The following is a 23,265-nucleotide window of genomic DNA, read 5'->3' on the forward strand; positions in this document are numbered from 1 at the left end:
TTACCTGAAGATGGGGATGTTGAGATTGTTCCCTGCAGCTATGTAGGGTGCTTTGATGTTATGGCAGAAAAGAATGAATGTAAGCAGCAGATAGTCGATGTGGGATTTGTGAACAGGCAAAAAGATAAGAGGCAAATTCATCTATGGTGGGGAGAGAAGGAAATAAGATACAAGTCAGTTGGTAAGAAACATGGAATATTACTCCTTTTCTTAAATCCACTGTTGAGATTGCTAGCATCATCTCATCTAAACTGATGTTATTTTCCAGTTACCATAATTGAGTTTGTATGCTTCTGGTTTTCCTTCAGCTCAGACAATGAGAACATTTTAGTCAACTTGTCTTTAGTATTAGTTTTCATGGACTGTAGTTTTCAATTGTATCCATTACATTAACAGATTAATCATTGTTAATATAATGGAAACAAATACTCCCAGTTTGTTCAGACTCACAGCCCTGAGACACTAATCAAACAATTAAAGTGATGTGGAAAATCCTCACTGACACCAAAGTACTGGTATTTCTATTAGATATTAGCAAGGATTTATGAATAGTGAGTTTCCCAAACACAATATTCAAAAAAACCCAGAAAAGAACAGGAACTTTTTTATTTGTTTCATTTATCTAATCAATATAGCTAAGGTAAATCCTTCAAGACAAGTTAATTCATTTGAGTGTAAAGAAATGGTAGCATTCAGGAGGTTGTTTGACCAATTTCAATAAATACTGAAAAACTGGAAACAGATTTCTAGTAAGAAATGGGAAATGTTGTTTCTTAAAGGTTTTTATTCCAAATCAAAGTGAAAGTGAAAAATCCTGACTAGATCTACTAATTTATTACTGGCTGCCTCAGCTCAAAAAGCAGAAATTATGTTGGATGCAAGGTCATCTGAGATAATGATTCAGCCTAATAGTTAAAATTTGATCCTGAATCAAAGGTGAACTCAGAGTTTACATAGTATTTTAGGTTACACAACTCTAGGAGCATGTATTGAATTATGAACATTATTTCACAGTGTTCTTATTGTATTTCAGGTACAATACAGTTCTACCTACAATTGCATTTCATACAGACTTAGTGGAACTCTCACAAAAAGAGAAGTGCTGCAAATACTATTAGAAACTACTTCAGAAATCCACCTTACTGCATTTTACCACCCTCCCTTACCTCTGTTGCTGCTTTGACCATTTCAATTTGACCTCTGTGGATCTGGATATTCCAGAAGAAGCTGTTAAACAACTTCAGTAACACCCAGCCAGTCAACCTAAGGAAAAACAAACACAACTCAAAAAACTAAAAATTACTATAAAATCCAATTGTTAAACGAGGTTTTGCCTATGGTTAGTAGCCACATTTCAGCCTCCTGCAGTTATGACAAAAATCTTGTATCAACCTCAGTGAAGGCTGTGAACTAGGAACATGACAGAGACAAAATCATCCCTAGTAGTAAATGTAGATACCACAGAAGAAGATTTTATCTAAAATAAGACTCTCCCTGAGATACTTATATCTACAAATTATAACATTGAATAGGCTAATGGAAAAATTATCTTTTGGTCTGTGATGCTGCAGATAGCTGTTCTTGCCCATGTGAGCCTGAAATAACAAATGCTGCCAATACTGATCCAAGCATTAGCACCAAAACTAGGTTTGTGAGAGAAGGAAAAGTTTTATTTAATCTTATAATAAAATATATTCTTCATAAAGGCAGAGGACTTCTGCTGCATCTAAAAATGAAGAATAACTACTATTTTTGTTGGCATTATGCAGAAAGAGCTTGTCCATTCTTCCACTCACTGACAATAGTGATGAGACATTTTTCTTACCTGATTAAAGCAGGTGACACATTTGCTACCATCTCCTGGAGAATTTTCCTAGCTTTTTTCTTCACTTTGTTGATAGCTTTAGGATCTGTCTGAACAAAAGTGCCTGGAGTACTTGGCTCAGAAGCTTCATCTACAATGGCCTTCTGGACTCTAATATTAAAAAGTAAAGATTATGAGACAGCCCCACAACAGAAGAGTCCAAAACACAGACAACAACAGCTAGGAATGAGCTACATATTATTACAGGAGTAACTTGCAAACATAAAAAGCATCCACACTAAACTATTGTGTACTCCAAATGCATTAAACTTGATTCAGTTTTATAAGCTCTAATTTAAGAGGCAGGTGATGACTGAATGGGCTCAAAGGTGACTACATGAAACAGTACATACACAATTCACAGGTACTAATATTAAAATATTGACTGCCAATTTTCTGAAATGGTTAATAAAGTTAAAAATTCGGGGGGAACAGGTGCAGTCTCATTTTTGTTAATGCTTTCTTTTTCATGCCACAGCAATTTCACATACCTCATTAGACAGATTTATGCAGTTGCTATTTTGAACTTCTAGATTATTTTTGCCCTTGAATTCTCAGTTTTACCCAGTCTAACAAAATTTTATACAGGCTATTTTCCCCCTTTAAAACATACCCAAGAGACAGTAAGTGGCTTTAACACACCCTGACTGTAGCACAACACAGTCTGCTTTACTTTTCAAAAGCAACACTATCATCTTCAGATGTGACTCAAGCTTTAAAAATTCAGGAGAATTAGGAATGTTAATGTAGGCAGTGTGTGCCCTCTGACAAAAGTAGCCTCAAGGAGCAAGCAAGTGGTTGAATTTCTTTGTGTCCAAAGAAAACTGACACCTGAACAGCTGATCAGGGGCTCAAGATGCCATTTAAAGTGAGGCATATGAAACAGAAAACAAGCCCCACAAAATAAGGGCTCGGTACTCCATTCTACAGCCTTTTTCCATTTTTTGCTGTACTCTCCAGGTGTACACTCAGAGTACTCCAAAATGCTGCTTTCCTATAATCTGAAATACTGACAATTTCTGATGACTGCAGTATGACTTCAGTGGTAATGACTTACATATGAATTAGATAAACAGAAGTTTGAAGAGCTCTCATGTATCAATTTATTTTTCTGTGTACTGTCTGCTGTTCCCCCACTACACACCATTCATTTAGAGACCTGTAATCCTTAAACCCCCCTCCTCTCTTTTACTATTCTAACAGAAATTGCAAGCTACATTCCTGAAAGGCTGTGCTAAAGATACTGCATCTACTAGCATTTTAAATAGTCTGATTTTAGAAACTGACTTGCAGTTTCTAAATTAAGGCATATTTTAATGTAGTAAAAATTTTTAAAATAATTTATTTTGTGTTATCTTACCTGCTGCTATTCAGCACATTTTCTGTCAGATTCTTGGCAAACATACCCTTATGAACATCTCTCTCTTGCACAAAAAGGACGTAGCAAAAGCGTCTCGCAAGCCACCCTCTGTACCTACAAAAATATGAAGGGTATCTCAGTGTGATCCTCAAAATATTTTGCTTCCAAAAACAATAGCATTAAAAACAACTAAAAATGCAATTAAGAAGCAAAAGTAAGTAAAATTTATAAATGGCTGTCTAAAAGCTTCTGTATCTTCCAGTAAAGTGCCAATATCTTCATGTTATAGATGAAACAACTCATGCATAGCACAAAACATCTGAGCCAACATCTGCACCCCTTCAACTCAGGGTGACACTGGCCTTAAAACACCCAGAGAATCACAGGAGTACAGCAACCAAAGCAGTATATACATTTTGTCTGTCCCCAGAACCAACTCGCCAGCTCAGCGAGGCCAAAAGAAGCGATAGTGTTGATTTCCAATTTGGTGCCCCTTTTCACCCAGGAAAGTAAATGCCCAGCTGAGAGGTTTGTCAACTTCTTCAAGGAACACCAAGTCCTCTTGGGAAAGCTGCTCACGTAAGCACAGGGTAAACTCTCACAAACACTTTTGAAAATGTGCTTGTGTTAGCCATCAAAACTAAACCCACTTTTTTAGTTAGCTTTTCTTCCTTTACAGTGTCCTCAAACACCCAGTCCTATGTGTCTTCTCCATTACTTCTCCTAGTAAAGTTTTAGCAAGAGTATAACCACAAAATAATCAGTAAATCTCACTACAAATTCAAGTGTTTAAGGTAACTTATGAAGACAGTCCCTTGTTTTTTAATTAACCCTGTCCTCTACTCTCTCAGTCATACAAGCAGAAACCACCTGAGAAAATGTTATTTGGAATATCCAGCATCACAGAAGATGCCTGTGACACAGGAATGGCTTACACCCCTTCCCCCACAGTGGATATTCATCACTATTCCTCTCCTCACTCCCTCATTTACCAGGACAAGCCACCACTTACACAAACCAAACACCTGGGACCCCCAAACAGCAGAGATGATGTGATGGGGCAGAATTAATAGTTGGATGAAAAATTAAATTCTGGCAATTTTTAAGCCCAGAGCAATAAGTATTATGCAAAAGTCCTGTCCTGTCTGCTGACCTGCACCAGGGTCTGCTGGTGCAATGCCTGGCTGCTGCTCCAGTGAGTGTCCCAAACTGAACCATGAGTGACAAAGCTCATGGTGGTTTCCATGCTGGAGCCCCGCCAACGTCTCACCCGCTGTCATCACTCGAGTTACTGATCTTGGCTGTTAAACCTCCCTACCACACTTCAGTAAATTTATACATGTGTTAAAAACAGCAAGGAAAGATGAGACAGAACTTTTACACTGCAAAAGGCCAAAGCCCTAGAGTGAACTGTAATTAAGATGGGTGCACATGCACGAGCCATGGGCACACAGCGGCATGGAATGATCACATAAATTTTCAGACCAGCTATTTGTGCTGTCAGAGAAGACTGGTGACCCTGTTTTAATTGCTTTTTTCCTTTATCCCCCTTCTCTTTAAAGTTTGAGAGCCTTACTGATTTTTCTAGAAAGCAAAGGACATGCTTTCTGACTATATTCTTTGGTAACTATGAACATATCAGAACAGCACACAGCTATTGCAGGGATCTGTCAAGGTATGAAAGCTTCTACGTTCATTTTACAGCTTAGACATAATATGGTTTAATTGGAAAAATCTGGTTTCTGATCATGTATCAGTAAGAGAAGACAAAAATGACACAGAATGGACCAGTCAAGAGACATTTAAAACTGGCAGTTGTACCTCAGATAAAGGCTGTCAGTACATTACAGCATGCTGGCAGTTAAAGAGAACCCCTCTTGCTTTCTAGAGCCAGGGACCTGTGACTATGTAGCCCATCAGACATCAGAACTTCATTAAAATTGCCCATTTTCACACTATAATGACACTATATTTCTCACTATTCTGAGCGAGATGTGTTTATTTCAGAATAATTCATTAACCCATATTTTTTTCTCCTAATATTTTCAATTCAAGTAACTTTGACCATTCAAAACCATTCAAGCATTAGACTTTCAAAACTGATTTTTAAAAAGTTAAACAGTATTTCTGTTCTTTTTCTGTACTCCAAACTACAAGTTCAACTCTTAAAAAACCCATAATTAATACAAATTTAATAAAGAACAGCTTCTAACATTAGCTTTCTCCCTCTCAAGCACACACAATGCTGCCTTTCTTTCCCTCAGACACTTTGGCTCATTTCTTTCAGGCTGCTGGCCTCTCTTTGTTTGCTCTGACTCTACAACAAACACTGCAGGACCTACTTATGCTAATGATTACTGTAAGAAAAACTTAGCAAGCATTATTAACTTTCCAAAGAACAGAATATTTTTGTGCAATTCCAGTATCTTCATCCCAGAACACAAGATACGATTCCAACAGCGCAAAGACCCATCTTCATTTTTTAGATTTTTTTTCATTTATACCACACTTTTCAGAACCTGCACTCTGCCACTGAGACAGAGAAGAGACAGATTCATAAGACATAATCAGGTTAATTGCCATAAGAGGTAATAGTCAACACCTAACTTGTGAGCCAGATCTGCTCAGTAAATTAAAGGGCAGCCTGAAGTCATTCTGCATAAGGGAATAAATTGGGTGCCCTCAATATTATGCCACAGATGCTGCTGCCATGTGTATGAAAGAAGAAAGAACCTTTTTTTTAAAAAAATTTCGGGTTTTTTGTGAAACAGGTTTGACCCCTACACTTCTTGTCTATAACCCCAACGGACTTTGCCCAGTTCCCAAATACACACAGCCAGATTTAACAAGCACAATACTGAAGTCAGCACCAAATCTCTGCATTTTAGGACCACAATATATACCAATTCAGTCCAGATCATAGTAAAGATTTCTCTGTCATAAAATCAGAGCACATTGAATTTTAAAAGCAAAAGAAACACTTGCTACAATACCTGGTATGTGTTTCATTGATATATATGACATTACGTAGACCCAAAGAAGGAATACTAGAATTGAAGAAGTTATCCTGTAAAACCAAGAAAAAAAAAGATTGATGGACTATTTCATTACATAAAAATAGCTTTGTCTGTTACATTCATCATAACATTTAAGATAATGCAATGTTCTTCATTTGTACTATAAGCAAAGCCAAAACCAGAGAAGTGTTGAACCTGCCTATACAGTACACAAACTCCTAAAATGAAAATGGAATTCTAATCACTATTCTCAAGTCCAATACTTTCAAAGCATTCTCTAGGCTTTACTGTGTGGTTGTACTGTTAGACTCTTCAAGCCACAATATTTCAGCAGATTCTGATGTGATATAAACCAGGACTTATCATAATACAGAACTCATCTTTGAGACAGAACTTTATTAAGCCACACTGGGCATTACTGTAACCACCAGCATTTGATGCTCAGTCTGTAGAATCCAGTTTGCCAGCAGAACAAGCATCATGTCACAACAGCCCAAGGGTCAGGATATCCATCCATGGTTAGGTGGCAAATCTCCACATTTCCTGCTCTGCCTGAACAACAAACTCAGTCCAGCCTTGTTACAGACTCCACATGCCAAGGTATTAAGTGGGGTGAGTTTAGGAGCACTTCCACAACCAATATTCCTTAGCAGGTAGACCTAAATTCTACTCTTCCATAGTCCAAGTGAATACTTTGACCAAAAGGTTGATTTCTTTCTACCTAAATGATATAGAATTATAACACTGGTACCTTGCCAGCAGTGAACTACAGCTAAAACTACTGGAACTGTACATGCCAAAGAAGACAAAAAAAAGGACAGCAAAGAGAAAGATGGTCACCAGCAACAGCAGAGCTGCAAAACAACCTCATCACCAATTCTGCAATGGGAGTCAGGTAAGAGTCATTTGTATTTTGTTTAGGACACACCATTTACCACAAAATTAAAATATATGACTGTCCTACGTCATTTGCAAATCAGGTAGAAATTATGTGCTACAGTGAGAGCAGTCTTCTGCTCCCTGCTAAAGTACAACCATGCTGTACTATCAACCAATTGTTGCTCTGAGGCCTTAAGAGGAAACTTCCATGTTATGCTAATGTCTTTGACTATACACTGGTGACTTTTTGTGGATGTGATAAGCTGATGATGTGTTCTGGCAAAGAGAAGATGACTTGTTCTTGGTCTCCCAAACAATCAGCAACAAAGTACAGTACCACTGAATGCCAGTCTATACCTGTATATAGCAGTGCTCCAAGTGTCAGGTTAAACCTCACTACAGAACTCATCCTCCAGCAGTACTGTTACACTTTAGCTTTTCCTTATTAAACTCCTCTCCAGTCCTGTGTCAGGCAGAGCATGTGGTTCTGTGAAACCAACTGAGCCAATACAGGATCTCCCTGCTGGCACAAAGAACAAGCCCAGCTCCCACCACCACATCCTGGCCTTTCCTGCTGATCTCTATGCCTCACCTCTTGGAACACCTCTAGCATTCATTACACCCTTTAACATCCCAACTTCATGCAGACAAGTCAAAAAACTAAGCTAGACAGACTAAATGAATAAAGCAGGTAGTTTTCTGCTTGGTTAGTGAACTTGATCAGCCCTCAGGAGAGCAGGAAGGAAAATGAGAGGGAGAAGCAAGACTTTCCACTCTTAGCATTGGCAAGTTGTTAGTATGGTCAGCACACTTAAAAGAAATTTGCCTCATTTATTTATTTTCTTAAGAAAAATAATGAAAAAGGCAGCTCCAAAAAAAGTATTTAGAATCTAATGAGATCATTATCTTTGTTACTGTCTGTGCAGGGACAGTATTTTTTCCCTTACAGCAGAAAGCGACAAAGGGCTTAATAGGTCATGCTCCATTCTTAAGTGGGATCTCAGAATAGTTAATTAGTCTCTTATTAAATGGACAAAATACAGAACGAGATTGTTATTTTTAATGCATAATTCCCAGTTTGAGAGGAACAGCCTAATTACTAACAGGCTAATTACTAAATGCATAAAGCCCTAAGCTGAGGATTCACACACACCTTTTTGTAAGTCAAAACACTTGACTTGTCAGTTTGAAGTAGTCTCAGTTTATCTAATTGTTTGTCTTGTTGCCCATATCATACACAGCCTTCACAATACATTTGGATTTCTTTATCACATTTGTATGTCATTGCTGCAATTTTCTGTTCTGGCAGAGGAACAGAGTGAAATAACTTCTCTTTGGTCAAAGAGGGAAGCAAATTTTCCCTCTAGCCCAGCCAATGAAGGTGTAACTGAGTGCAATCTAAAGCTCAGGGTGTACACATAGCCAAATTACATGATGAACTGGTTGCAGACTGTATTGTGCCATTTATCAGCATTTTGCATCTTGAGCTTACAGAAAGCCTGCCCAATGCCGTTCAATAAAGTTCACATTTTAAATCAGCTTGCACAACCTCTCTAGAGCCACCATCCTGACACTGTTCCCAGCAGACAAATATCCCCACTATCACAACTGGCAGTCCTTGTTTCCAGGCTGGGCAGAGAGGCAGGTGCAGAAATTCAGCCAGGTGCAGAAAATTTACTTGTTCTCTCAAGTACAGGACGAAGCAAGTTGGAAACTGTATTTACTCAGTGGATAGAGAATTAAAGTGTCCTAAAAGCAAACTTTCACACTTTTTCTATGCTCCAAATTCCCATTATTAATCTAACACACCAGATAATTTTGCTATCCCATTTCCTAGTAGTAATTCTGAGGAGCTGGAGAGTTTTGTGCAAGGAGTAAGTCTGCACTGGGAGGTGGGAGACTAAGCAGCAAACCAGGTGTGTGCCATGCTTTAATTCCATGACAAATTAAATATAACCACAGTGAAAGGAGTGAAAACAACAGTAAAAAACTATAGCACTTCATGAAGTAAAAAACATTGTGACCTTAATTCTGAAAGTAAGGAAACTACTGCAACTTCATTACGCTGCAACTATGCATTATTGTCAAACATAATCCATCCCATAATCTTCTTACCCGGCTCTGGGGAGTGCATACATAGCAACATCGTCCCACAAACGGCCTTTTCCTGCTCAGCAGAGCCTCCTTCCATCTTAAAGTGGCAGATCGGAACAGAGTGGGACGAGAGTTACACTCTCCCTGCAGAACAAAGACCACTGTGTAAATGTGCAGAAATATGTGCTCTGCTGTGTATGGGAGAGATTTGAGGAAGAGGAGCTGCCAGACACACACAAAAAATTACCCCTCAATTATGTAAAGTAGAATTTTTTCCAACATTTCTCTACAATTTTAAAAAATAAAAGCAAAATCTCAGTGTTGTACTTATGTAAGCACTGCTGCCTGAGCTGATACACAAAATTTTCAAAGGAATGATAACTGTAATTAAGAAACACCAAAGAAACTGCCAGCTGAGAAAACTGAAAGAAATTAACAGTACACTACATTCTCAATAATGTAAAGGTGCTTGCAATATGAACAATGCATTTTAAAGTTCAACTGAATATCACTCTGTAAATCTGCAAGAAGACTCAATGTACCAAAAATATCAACTCCATAGACTCTGTAGGCACTTGCAGCAGTTTCAAGCAGAGTGATATGAAAAAGGAACTCCTGTGCCTTCTCTAAAGTTACACTGTCTATCTGAAGATTACAGAACAAAAAAAATCCAGAGCGACTGCATTCACAGAACTCATTCTCTATGTTAGGACATAATGCAAAAATTGTAGTTAACTATATTTCCAAAGACCCTGATTATTTCCATTAAAGTCTACTGAATTATTGCTTGCTTGAGAATGAGAACTGGGTTGCCATTTTTAAACCACAGATTTTATTGAGAAGAAAGTTACTTCCAGTATTAAAAGAGAAGTTACAGAAACAAACCAAACCAAAACCAAAATGTTGTTTAAAACAGAACTTTTAAGTGGCAGAGCAATAGGGTAGAACCAAGACTGAAGACACAAATGCAGATCATCACATACTCAGCCCAGTGAGAAACTCCCAGAAAGTCAAAAGCTATGCTGAAGATGCTTAAAAACTAAATTGTGCATGTATCATATTTGGCAAGCAGCACAAACTGGCAAATATTCCAAGGCTAACTCTTCCATCTGAAATAAACAAATATCAAGATGCTAAGCCTGCCATAATCCCTCCTCTACCACCTCCTTTAATGCTAACTCCAAAACAAACCAACTTTCTAACAATGTCATCTTCCTTCTGCTTGCCTCCAACCCCTGACATACCTCTCCAGCATTTTCTTACAAAACCTCTTTTCTATCTCTTCTGACTTGCTTGCCCTTATTCCACTTTCTCACAGACCTCCTGGTTACTGCAGCTTGCTGTTCCATGGAACTTAGATCTAGCTAGATAGAAATCCCAGCTGCCAAGACATCTGCCCTTTCCCTCAACTCTGACCATGTTTCCAATTCTTCTTCTGTATCAAGTTCAAGCTCCTCCTCTCCAGATCCATGTCTAATTCCTCCTGACCTATGCTGCTAAATCATCTACCACCAGTACAGTCCCCATGTGGCTCTTGGCTCCACCCAGACCACTCTGCTCTCTCCTTTGTCCCCTCCAAATCCCAAGACTCACTCAATGGAGGACACAGACTTTTAATAGGCTCCTTATTTATATCCACCAATTTTTTCTTCCTCCTGGACTGCACTCTTGCTCCAGCTTCAATGCCTATATGACTGTGCAACTTCAGCATCAAGCTCCATTTCACCTGCACACTTTAAATTACACTACCCAGAAGAGCAACAAGCTTCCTAGTTGACTTTCTGTTTGACTTTGGCTACTCCAGAATGGGATTCTCTACGTTTACTGCTATATAAAATGATTAGCAACGTTACACCAGACGACTGTAAGACTACCAATAGAGTTTGACAGGATTTTACTTTTCTAGCAACATTATTCTTTGGCACAAAATTGAACTGTTGGTTCCTCCTCATGTTTCAAGTTAAATCAAAACCAAACTTTATCATGCATGAGAGACATAATTCCTTATCTTCATTCTTCATAAAAATAAAAAGTCCACATTCAAGTTGAAGAAATAGTAAGATAAATAGGGCCAGTAACATCCCCAATTTTTACTTACCCACTCTTCAGTGGAATGCTTACATCTACTGATGCTGCAGTCTGCTGAGGTGGATAAATAGGAAACATCTATTGTTCCAAGGGACAAAGCAGTTTCATCCATGACACAGGAATTGAACTGAAGATCACAAACTGCAAAATAATAACATGTGCATATATATAAGGATATCCTTTTTATCTGTATATTCATATATTTATATGCATGCACAGAAACACACACCTAATTTCAGTGCCAGGCATCTAGCAATAAATTAGGCAACTGGTATTTTTTCACCCTTCAGTAAAAGTTCAGTTCCAAAGACACTTCCTTGCAGCTAGAAATTGGCATGATTTTAATATGCTAAAACCCCAGCACATTTGACTTCCAAAAACACAGCACACCAACCAGCTTCCTGCACACTTTCTCTCCCTGCCCTTCTTCCCATAACAGGTCACTATAGTCCCCTTGTAATTTTCCACTGTTCTTTACTGCATGGTTTAAACCCCGCAGGCATAAGGATACGCATGTCAGACACTTTCATAAGTTTACTATTCTCTTGCACTCTGACCTTGCTCTTTCATAATTTGCTTCTCAAGGACGCCTATGATCTACAAAAACTGTCATTAATGTTCTCACCTAATCCTATCCCACAGTATATTTTATGTGTCTGGTCTAGCTGCAGTCAAACCAGTTTGCAAATTCCTTGGGAAGAAGGAGTGCTCAATAAAAAAGCACACATCTAAATGTGAACATGCTGCTGATAAGTGACATTTCAGTCTTGTGGGATAAAAGAGAAGTAAGGAAATCTCAACTTGATTAATTATTTTGAAATGGAAGTTTTGTAGCTCATAGTATGAGCACGGTAAATAATTCTCCCTTGGCCAAAAAAAAAAGGAACAGCAAACATACTAAAACAACTTACTGTTGTACAGTGTATTTGCAAAAGACTACAAATTAAACTGCTTTGTTATTGAGAGCCACTGAAATAAGAATCCCAGCACTTTAAAGAGGCAAAACCTCCTCTTCCATCTGTCACTGCAAGGAAACTTCTATCGTGGCCAAGCTGTGGGCCATCAGGAAAGAGATTGTTCCCACCCAGAATGCTAAGCTAACACCTGCAAGAGCAAGACCTAAAACTTTAGTCCAACCTTTTTGCTTTTCCTAGTGCCCTCCCCAAGTTGCCACAAACCCATCCCGTAATACGTGCACGCAGAGAGCTCCCACTACAACCTGGAGTCCGAACCGGTATAACCATGCAGACCATGCGTATCCTTGCACAGCCCAAGTACCGAACTCATCCCTTTATCTTTGCTGGCTGTTACATCCAATCCGCCTTTTATTTAAATTAGTCCTCAGGCAAGTTACTATATAACCCTCCCAATAAATACCAAAAAAAAAAAAAAAAGCCTGAAGACCTCTAATAGTGGAACAGAAATGCGTCCCACTCGTGCTCAAGGTGACCTTGGCTGCACCGGTATACACAAAAGATGAACTTTAAAAAATACGCAATTAAAAGCCCGTTTGAGCAGCAGCAGCAGCAGCAGCAGCAGCAGCAGCAGCAGCAGCAGCAGCAGCAGCAGCAGCAGGAGCCGCATACGTACCTGTGAGCCAACCCGCCCCCCGAGCGCCCGCTGCCCGCTGCGGCGCTGGCGCTGTTCACCTGCCGGCCACCGCCATCCCCGCGGGCTCCAGCAGCGCTCTGGGCTCACCAGGGCTCCCTCGGCAGCGCTCCGGGCTCCAGCCCCGCCGCTCACCAGACCTGCTATAAATAAAACCGCGGCGCTGAGCGCGGTGGGGGTGCGCAGGGCCCCGGGCACCGCTGCTGCCAAGGGGCCGCCCCGCGCCTCCACGGCCGCCGCGAGGGGCGAGCGCCGGCCGCGGGGAGCCGCCGCCACCGGCCCCCGGAACCCCGCGGGGACGGCCGAGGCTCCCCTCGCCCACCTGGCCCCGCGCCCGCCGCCCCTCAGCCGGCCCGCACCCTCCGCACCGCCGCTGCCGCTCCGCCGGCTGCCCCGCGCTGCTCCGGCCGCACCGCCCCTCCCGCCACGCGGCAGCCGCTGCGCTGCCCCGCCCCGCCGCCGGGGGCAGCACCGCCCGCGCGGCCCGGCCCGCGCCGCCCGCGCCTGCCGCCTGGCCCGTGCATGCTGCCCGGTCTGCTCCACTCTGCTCCGCTCCGCACCGCACCGCACCGCCGGCCCCGGGCCCGCACTCACCGCGGGCTCCGCTGCTGCCCCAGCTCTCCCGCCGGGCCCGCGGCGGCGCCGCGCCTGACGCGACTTCCTGAGCGCCCGGTCCGCAGCGCGGCCCTGCCCGGCCCCGGGCCCCGGCCCCCGGCGCTGCCCTCCCGCCCTCACAGCCCTCGCCCCGCGGCCGTGCCCAGCCCTGCCCTGGTGCAGCCGCTGTATTATTCAACAGCCGCTTCCACCGCCCACCTCCCCCAGCCCAGAGAGAGCAGCGACTCACGGCTGTTTAGCTCTCAAATCTGAGCTGCTGAACAAGAATACGCTAGAAAAGTGATGTGAAGTCTTTAAATGGGTTTGCAGCGACTCAGAGTTGCCGCTGCGAGCAATCGCAGAAATTTCAGGACAGGTATCGATCTGCCCGCCCGGCCTTGCAGCAGTGCCAGTTTGCCTTTTACTGAGCGCAAAAGTAAATGTTGATTGAGATTGCTGCATGTAACCAGACAAGGGCGAGAGTATTGTTTGGCTTTGGCATTCCTGGGCTATTTAAAGACAGTTTCTCTGTGGCTTGAGTTACAGCCCAGCAGAAAGGCTCGTGCCTATATTTCTTCTTTGAATGTCCAAATCACAGCAGTGCAATACAGGAATAAAGTGACAAAATAAAAGATACTGTTTATACGAATGCAAATACTCTGCTTAGAGATTTAAGTAGCAAAAAGTGTTAGTTTTCCCCTTGAGGTCTTCCTTCTAGATGTTGTTTTGAAATTATTACAAATGAGAATTGTAAGAATTACAACTGCCTTTCATACATTAAGGAAAATGCGTAGATAGAACCCTAACTGCTGCATGCATAGGAGAAGTGCCCTAGTTCCCACAACTGAGTGCCTCCGGGGAATACCACTGGAGTATTAGAGCTGGTAGTTTACGAAGAGCACTCTGCAGTTTGTGGGTCAGAAGGGATTTTGAGTCTGAATTTTCCTCCTTTAGCAAGGAAAAATACTTTATTTTGTTGCAACGTGGCTGTTGGAATAAAAGACACCTACTCTTCAAATTAAAAAATACAAGAAGATATGAGCTAGAAATGTACAACTGTGAAATGTACAAACATGAAATGTACAACTCATATAAAGTTTGTGTTTCTGGCAATAAGCAGTCCAGTATTTGTGTCTTTGATCTGGTGATCGGCAGCAGGGCCACATCCCGTCAAACACTCAGGGTTTGACCCAGGGGTGTTGGAAGCATCGAAAGGGGAAGCTCTGAATTCCAATCAGAAAAGTGAAATCCAGTGTTACATCCTGTGCTTTTGTAACTCTCTTTGTATAAGGAGCAGATCACAGAAGCATGTCCCAATAAAATGCTGCAGCCCACATCTTGGTCATTGCTTCCAGCGTGAGTCTGTGCAGGGAGGGGAGTCAGAGCTTGAATCATAGAAATCACATTGGAGGAGATGATTCAAGAGCTGGATTACATGAAAGCTGAATATAAGAGAGATGGAAATTATATATCAAGTCTAAGAAAATGCAGGAAACATAAGGCCCTTAAAATTCTTACTGATGTTGAATAATTTGTTTCACTGCATTTGTGGTGTTGTTTGTGAGCTTTTTAGTAGGTACTTTATGAAAGACCCTCAATACTGCTTACCCACAACCTTCTCTAGGTGTGGAATCACATTGATTTTTTTTCTCCTTCCACTCATAAAAATAGGGGCTCAAAGAGGGGACTTGTTTTCAGTGTGCTGTGGTGTAACTCACAGCAAACTCTCAACCACTGAGTGTAAAGCCAGCTTGTCTGCTTTGCTTCCCTCTATAAAAGATGAACTATAGTACATTTAAAACCTAACAGGAGGTTTTGGCTTGGTTTTTCATTCTACACTTTTACACTGGTATATTTTTTCTGGTTGCAAAACAGTTATTTCTGTGATATATGTAACACAAAAAATCAGAAGAAAAGCTTCAATGGCTTTGTTGTAGTTTTGTGCAGTCTCTAGAGTCTGATTTTAGTATAATTTATGAGAAAACTGCTTAGGCTATTCTTTAGACTGTTTTGAAAAGGATAGTAAATAGATATAGTGTTTTACTTAAACAGTGATTCTGTGTAATAATGAAAAATGTTTCTTATATGATTGTAGAGTAATTTTCCCATTTTTCAAACCTTAAAAATTTTTTGGCTGATTGTAAAATAAATCCAGAGATAATTTCGTCACTCATTTGAAAAGGATCCTGAATTAGTCTAATGGGAATTGCAGCTTAGCAAGATCTTTTTACACTTGTATAAATCCTCAGGCTTAGTAGTAAAATCTCATTTCAGTATTGAAAGCTTGATGGTGATGTTGTGTTGCCATGGAATCAAGCAAATGGGAAAAATTTTGGAATGCCCCGAAGGAACAGACTTTCAGAGCTGCATGTGCTCCAAAAAGCCCAAATACCGCTAGGTTTTCACTTCCAGAAAAGGGAGATTCTCTCCTGCTTCCATTGAAGCCAATGGGAGGCTTGCCACTGATCTCAGTAGGAGCGGGAGCATGCCTGAGTTTTGCAATCCATCTTTTTAAAGTCCTTAAACTGAAGTGTTTGCCGTGCCAATGAGTCCAGGGAGGTGATTTGCATATGATGGCCAATGAGCAGAACCCTGGCTTTGTGTGAATAAGCTGCTGACCACATTCACGCATAGCAGCCTGCAGAGGAAAAAGAGCTGGCAGGACTCTTTTTTTCTAAAATAATGATTAGTCCTCCCTATGTTTAAATTCCTCATGAAGCTTCCAGCAGAGTTCAACAAAGTACCTGTTTGCTGGACAATTCTGTGCAGAGGAGGAGGGAGCAGGGACAAGGGGACTTCTTTTTACATCAGCTCTGCCCTGGCTCTGTTCTCTGAGCTCATTTCCAGCGATTCCCATGATGTCACTTTTAGTAATGGAGACATGTTTACAAAAGAGTACACAGCATCCTCTTGAAAAAGAAACTTTCAACTTGGGGAGCATTACAAAAGTTAGGAAACCAAAAACTGTGTGAGGAGGGAGTAAAGATCCAGACAAAGGTTCTTTGTTTGCAGTGACCGAACTTGACCTCACATGACTATGAACAATAATGAATATGCAGTTTGGCAGTGGCAGAACTCAGTGTCAGCACTATTGCCTTTGGTATACAATATATTAAGAGCATCTGAGAGTGGCAAGTGGCCACAAAATGGGCTGATAAGATTGTATGTAAAAATGCTTTGAGTATACTTAATATCTCCTTTCAAGACAAATGATTTTTTCTTTTCTATTTCATCCCCCTTATCTTGAGAACAAATACAAAATTCATTAGGAGTACAGTGACACTCTCCTATGAAATATATTGTGTTTCTGTAATTTTGAAAAGATAAGGGCATTTTAGCCCAAGCTGGTCCTAGCTTTTCCCTTGAACTCCTTGTTACTCACATTAGTACAAAAAAGGCTTTGTTCTAACAGCAAGATCCAGTATAACTAACTGGGTTAAACCCAGTATAACTAACTTTTACACTTCCAAACTTAGCACCATTTTTCTATCAAGAAATTACACACATACTTGCATTTTGTACAAATCAGAAAATCCTAACTATCCAAAGGGATTTGCCAGCATTTTAACTCTAGCAATGAGGAATGGCAGAATTTGGAACAAGATTCTCCCATACTCGTGCCTTGAGCAATTATCTGCCATAACAATGCAGGCTTCCCCCTGCCTGCTGAGAGCAAGGGGGATGTATTACAAGGGTGGTTGCACTTTTCCACTTCTGTTTCTTGAGGGTATTTGCAAAGCTGACATTCTATCCAAGACCTGATTTTATGTAAAAAACAACAGATGAAGCAACTAATTTATGGCATATAGGCCCTAAATTCTGTTGGATATTCCAAATTATTATCCATTTGTAAATCATTACAAACTGGTATGTGTGGGGCAATCTGGTGTTTAAAGGATAAATTGCATTTGCAGGTACTTCAAGTTTCACTAATAACTTTATTGCCAAGCCAAATAAACTTGTACTTGTTGTCAATTTCTCTGCAAAAAGCAAAGACTTTCTTCTCATCTAGTTCCCTCTCCAGGAATCCAGAACTGCTTTCTACCCTTCTAAAAAAGAAAGCAAAGAATATAATAGAAAATGGAGAAATCTGAGAGCTAAGGGCAGTATGGGCCATTTTGAAAAAAATGGCATCTTATAGAAAAATCACAAAATCGTGATCTTATCAAATTTGTTGTGACTTATCCTTGAGTCACAGAACAGTGAATTTTTCTAGAATAACACAACCCCTAATTAGTATGAGGTTCTAGGCAAGTGTTTCATCAGTAGCTGAAAAGGAGGCACTTTTCACTGCTCCAGTTTGCTCTATTGTGCAGCTGTTGGCTTTTGAAGGACTTGTCACATCTTGTAAAGTACTGTAGATACTGGAAGCTGGGATCACGGACAGCTCTTTCAACAACAGTGCACAAGAGGCTTTGCAACAGATTGTGTGACCCAGGTGTTGAATCACCTGATACCCCACCCCTCCCCTCATTTTCAGGTATTAGGGACCTTAATCAAGGCACTGCTGGGGGGACACTGGAAGAGTCTTAATGCCTTTGCAGTGAAAGACACAAGATCTGATCGTTGGGAAATTTCCACAGAATTTTGGGGACATCTTCTGAAACAACCTGGGAGAGTTATGAAAGTGTCTGGGCATCATTTCTGCTCTGATGCAATGGTCCTGATGCAGTCTGCCTTATATTCCACTGCAGGCTTTACACTCCAAATCCCTTATGTGATTATCTCATATAGATGAACAGAGAGACACCTACAAAGGGCAACACTCCCTGCTCCCCAGTTTATCTAAGCTAACAAAACAGATTTGCTGATTTTGGCTTTGCAAAAAGCACAAAGGAACTAAAAATCCCTATAGATGTCTAGATATATTTCCTTTGTGTAAGCCAGTTTCACTAAAAAATAGAAGGTCTCCAGTCTGCAGTTTACCATAGATATACATAACTAATTTTATGTAACTGAAATTTTGTCTATGAACACAATCAACAAAAAGTCAACTATAAATGTTGTCTCGGCACGACAAAATTAACTGAGAACCCTGACAAAAAGCAGTTTTTTGCTTTTGGCCTTCTCTCTGGACTAATCTGGCTACACCAGTTGTTACATTCCAATTCTGACACTCAAATCATGTTGAGCAATTTTCCCACAGTGTGTTTTCCAAACAAAGGCATTTTTCCCACTCCCACTTATGTGTCTCTTGCATCTGGGAACTGCAGAAAAATGTCCTTAAGTCCTAAGATCCAGCCAACCATTGAACTTGTATTACAATGATGGATTTCAAAAACTGTGGGTGATCATTTGACCAAAACTATACCAACTGACCCAGCAAAAGTATACTTTTTCAGTTACTAAATTACAGATATTCAACTCATATCATGATAAAATCTTACACAGGTTATTTTTTCACTGTTTGAAGCATAACCTAATACTTTCCTAAGTACCTTATTCCTTCATGAGAACAGAAATCTTTTTATTTGTATACCCTAAAATCTTAAATTGCCTAGTTATTGCAGGATATTCACCTGAAGTGGCAGAGGCCTTGAAAAGGTTATAATCTCTTTCTAGATGATGTTTTTGCAGGTCCTGTCTTTCCCCTTTATAAAACAACAGAACATATTACTAACTTGGTATTTCACACATGACCAGCCATTGCTTCAAGAAACTTGCATGGGTCACAACAGGACAGGCTGGATGCATAAAGCTGCTTGTGGGCTAAGTCACCCCACAGCTCTTTCAGATTTAGGATAATAGAGTGTCATACATGCTGACTTTGTTCTTGCTACACTTTCCCCTTTCATTATTTCCACAGGATGAATAAAGCAAGAGTGGTTTCTGGAGGGTTCTGGTTTATTCTACTTTTACCTACAAAGAGACTAAATATTTCCAGAAGCAAAGTACCCCAGGCTGTAGGACAGAGATGTTTTGAGCCAGGTCTTTTGAGGGAGAGAAGTGACTGGTGCCTTTGTAATCAACTTAATGTCATCAACTTAACCTGAGGTACAAGCGAAGATTATATCAGATTTTAGCTTTAAAAGTGCTGTCTTTCAGAGACACAAAGTTACAAAGAAAAAACATTTCATCCAGCATAAAAAAATTGAGCAAATTTGAGCACCTGTTTACCAGCATAATTTACTGAAAGTGTCGCAGTAGTTCAGGTAAACTAGAATTGCTGTTAACAGGCAATAGAACTCAGGCTGAAAAGCAAGAAGAGGAGCCCCCTGAAGCCACAGTGTCTTACTTCTTCTGAGGAAAAACATTAGCAAACTGCAGATAACCACCTCTGCATTTTGTGACTGAACTTTTTAATTAATGTTATGGATTGACTATACTGGTATAATAGAATCATAGACTCTTAAGGGTTAGGAAGGAACCTTAAAGGTTGTCTAGTCCCAAGCCCACCTACCATGGGCTGGGACCTGTCCCAGTAGACCAAATTGCTCAAGGCCTTATCCACCTGGCCTTGAACTCTTCCAGGATTGGGGCATCCACAACCTCCCTTAGCATCCTGTTCCAGTATCTCACCACCCTCCCAGTGAAGAACATTTTCCTAATATCTAACCAAAGTTTCCCCTCTTTCAGTTTGTAAATATCATAATGCTAATAATAAGTGATAAATGTCATATATGAAATACAAAAAGTAATGAGCAGACCAGTGCACTTTGAATGTGCATTCAGAAATCTGCTTTAGTGGTCAAAATATATTGGGCATGCATTTGCCTATGGCTCTTCCTTGCAAAAAGTGTTCTTCTCATCCTGAGCTACTGCAGTGTCTCTGAGATTAAACTGAGCTTCTCGAATCAAGCTCAGTTGTGTTTCCCCACCAGCTTTTTTCACAAAAGAACTTCCTGTGCATTTTCATCTCTGACATGGCTCAGATACATGTTTGTGAATAGTTAGTGTTTAGTATATATTACATATTACATGACACGTGCTTAGAATGTGCTAATTAAGTTAATGCATAAAAAACACTTGGGAAGCACCAGCCAGATCGGAAACTGGAGAAGGCTCCTGTGCACTTAGCAAGTTATTTCTGGAACAGTCTTCCAAAAGAGGTATGCTGCAAATATCAGCCCCAAGTCCAACTTACACTGTGGCATCATCTGACATTTTTGACCATTCCTCATTCAGTTTCAGCTTTTCTGGTAGATCATTAGTATGTATGGACCAGGAAGTACCATCAGCAATCCTACCCAGTATGATGAAACATGAAGCAAAATTTCATAGCTTGTTTACCCAAGCAATACCTGCTACTAAAAATAACTTGGTTACTATATTTTAACTAATACTTCAAGGACTGGCATAGATACCTTATCTGCTTCTGATCAGCCCTCAAAATAAGAGCCAATATATTTTGAAATAATATTTATTTTCTAATCTAGGCATTTTTAAATCTTGTAAAAAGGTCGATGTGGAGAAAAAGTCATCCATGTCTGTACTTAGAATATCTGGAAGCAGAACAATGCACAGTTAAAGAGTCTGCCATTTTGCAACTTTATGGTCAGTAGTATGATCCACTTCTTTGTGTGTCTTTGCTTTTCTGATTTTTCTATTCCTCTGGGGACCCTATGTAGATGTTTCCTGACCATAGATATATGTGATATCCCTGTAGTCATTTAATGTTCAGAGTTTTAAGAGGCTGCATAAGGAGTGCATTTTCAGAGGACCACACTAGAAAATACATCCTGGTGGAACCCTCCAGTGAAGAAATGCCTTAAATGTAACTTGTGTTTGCTATGGGATTTCAAATGAATCATTTAGAAAGGTGTTAAATTAAGGATAGAGAAGGAAAGGAGGTAATATTATAGCTAAAATATTTTAAATGCCAACTGTGTCTACAATCCTTCAGATTTAAACTTTCATTTTTGCTAAACTGAGACTTCTTTTCTCATCTGCATTCTCTTCATTTTCTTCCATTTTACACTTCATTCTGTATTTAGAGCAGTGTCCAAGATATCTTTACTCTTTTTCCTCAGTACAGATCCTGACTTAGCCTAATTAAAATTAAATACAAGAAAAAGGGCTAAAACAGTAAACTTAGTATATAAAAAAAACCCCACCAAACCCTCTTTTGGATGTTGTATGAATGTTGTATGTCGTCTGACATCTTCTCTACCTACATGTTATTTTAATTTCATCTCATATAGCCTGAGATCCTTGGGGTAAAATCATAGCATGGCAAAAGCCAATAGCAAATCTCCCCCCTTGACCAGGAAAGCTGCATCACAGTGGTGTATGGTACAAATATCACAAAATTTATACACTATTACAGGACAACCACAGGCCCTTTCTGAGCCCTACTTGAGCTTATACTCCCCACTTCTGTATTAACGTAACTTAAGCAGGGAGCACTTAATTAATGTGAAATTAATTCAGCCGAGAGTAACCTTTGAAAGCAGGCTCACACTATCAGCTGTGGCTTGTGCAGGACACCTGAGGGAGCTGCAATCTATGCATCCTTACGTAACAGGCATTAAGGAGCAGTTACACAACTTAATGCAAACACCACCAGCAGATGAAAATCCATGGCACACACAGGATCTTGAGTAATCATCAAAGCAGTGCCAGAAAGTAAATTCTACCTGCAGAAAACAGGGGTTTGTGTTAAATCCATTTCCTGGGATGCTCTGTAGTTCTGTTGCTGGTGGGCCTAATAGTCTGCCACAAAGTGGATTTTCATTGTGAAGTTTTTATCCTTCAAAACCTGTTAATACAAACTTTGACCAACGCTGCCAGAAAATGTGTGTGCAGTTCAACTCATATCTTTACTGACTGCAATAATAAACTTTTGGTCTAAAACAAACAGTTCATCAGCAAACAAGTTACTTCTGTGCACTGAGGTTACTTGGGCCTTTCTCCTCCTGTCATCCCATTTTTCACTCACTGTTCAGACACTTAGAGTTTGATGTCTGAGTGTGTCTTCATGATGCCAGGGCACAGCAGCTCTCTCAAATTTAGGACAGGGGTAGAACATACTCCATTTTTTAGTGCACAAAGGCTATTAGTGTCCTTTAATTAAAACTGTTAATTCAGGCAATACTTTAATCTCAGTGGTTAACTTAGTTACCTTAACAAGGTATGTTACCTTAAGAAGGTATGCCTAAAGTCAGGCAGTTATGGCTGTCCACACCTCTATTCTAAACTCAAGAAGTTGTATCTGTTATCTTGGTATCTGTTATCAAGGAAGACCTGAGCCTTCCTTGTTCAGTTTTTGCATTTTATTCCCACCTCTCAAGAAAACACACCTTTGGGATTTTTTGGTTAAAACATGCTGGTGGCAAAATATATCCCTCTCATCAGGGAGGTGTGCAGTGATCTGGAGAGGGGAAATTATCCACCTGAAAGAGAAGTCCTCATCAACCATCACTCTGGAACAACTGCAGTGGCAGTGGGAGGATGTGAGGAGTAACTGAGGGAGGGGCTGGAGCTGTGTAGAGTAGCAGAGCCATTAGACAGCAGTGTCTGAGCTGTGCTCAGACAGTCACATCCCATTGCTTGTGAGGAGTAGCATTGTTTCCTGTTATTGAAGGAGAGCATAAACATAGGGGAAGGAGAGCCCCAGAATGAAAAGAGACTTCATGGAGAGTGATGTCATATTGTGGCTTTAATAAGTACATCTTTCACAAGATTATCCAAGTTGGGGTTTAATTTTGTTTTCTGGGAGTAAAAAAAGGAAAATAGCCTAAATACTGATAACATATTTTTCTCTCATTTAAATTCCCAGTTTAGAAATAAATAAATAAAACCAGTTTGTTTTCATGCCAACA

At 40.4% G+C, this 23,265-nt stretch overlaps 1 protein-coding gene across 3 annotated transcripts in view; it reads right to left on the reverse strand.

Moving 5' to 3' along the window:
* The window catches only part of GPAM (glycerol-3-phosphate acyltransferase, mitochondrial), a 29,907-nt gene extending 16,608 nt beyond the window's left edge, over positions 1 to 13,299 (reverse strand). The window contains exons 1-9 of one of the 3 annotated variants that reach the window (XM_036385607.2): positions 13,279 to 13,299; positions 12,893 to 13,053; positions 11,336 to 11,443; positions 9,236 to 9,358; positions 6,218 to 6,291; positions 3,225 to 3,338; positions 1,826 to 1,975; positions 1,167 to 1,263; positions 5 to 141 (exon numbers count right to left, since the gene is read on the reverse strand). In XM_036385607.2, the coding sequence (XP_036241500.1) occupies positions 5 to 141; positions 1,167 to 1,263; positions 1,826 to 1,975; positions 3,225 to 3,338; positions 6,218 to 6,291; positions 9,236 to 9,358; positions 11,336 to 11,380 (740 nt within the window). In that variant the 5' untranslated portion in view covers positions 11,381 to 11,443; positions 12,893 to 13,053; positions 13,279 to 13,299. Of the gene's footprint in view, positions 1 to 4; positions 142 to 1,166; positions 1,264 to 1,825; positions 1,976 to 3,224; positions 3,339 to 6,217; positions 6,292 to 9,235; positions 9,359 to 11,312; positions 11,444 to 12,892; positions 13,054 to 13,278 lie in introns of all 3 variants that reach the window. The other 2 variants (XM_036385605.2, XM_036385606.2) reach the window with 2 other exon arrangements.
* Positions 13,300 to 23,265: the final 9,966 nt, after the last annotated feature.

The sequence above is a fragment of the Molothrus ater genome, chromosome 8, assembly GCF_012460135.2.
Source record: "Molothrus ater isolate BHLD 08-10-18 breed brown headed cowbird chromosome 8, BPBGC_Mater_1.1, whole genome shotgun sequence".
In the NCBI taxonomy this organism is placed as follows: domain Eukaryota; kingdom Metazoa; phylum Chordata; class Aves; order Passeriformes; family Icteridae; genus Molothrus; species Molothrus ater.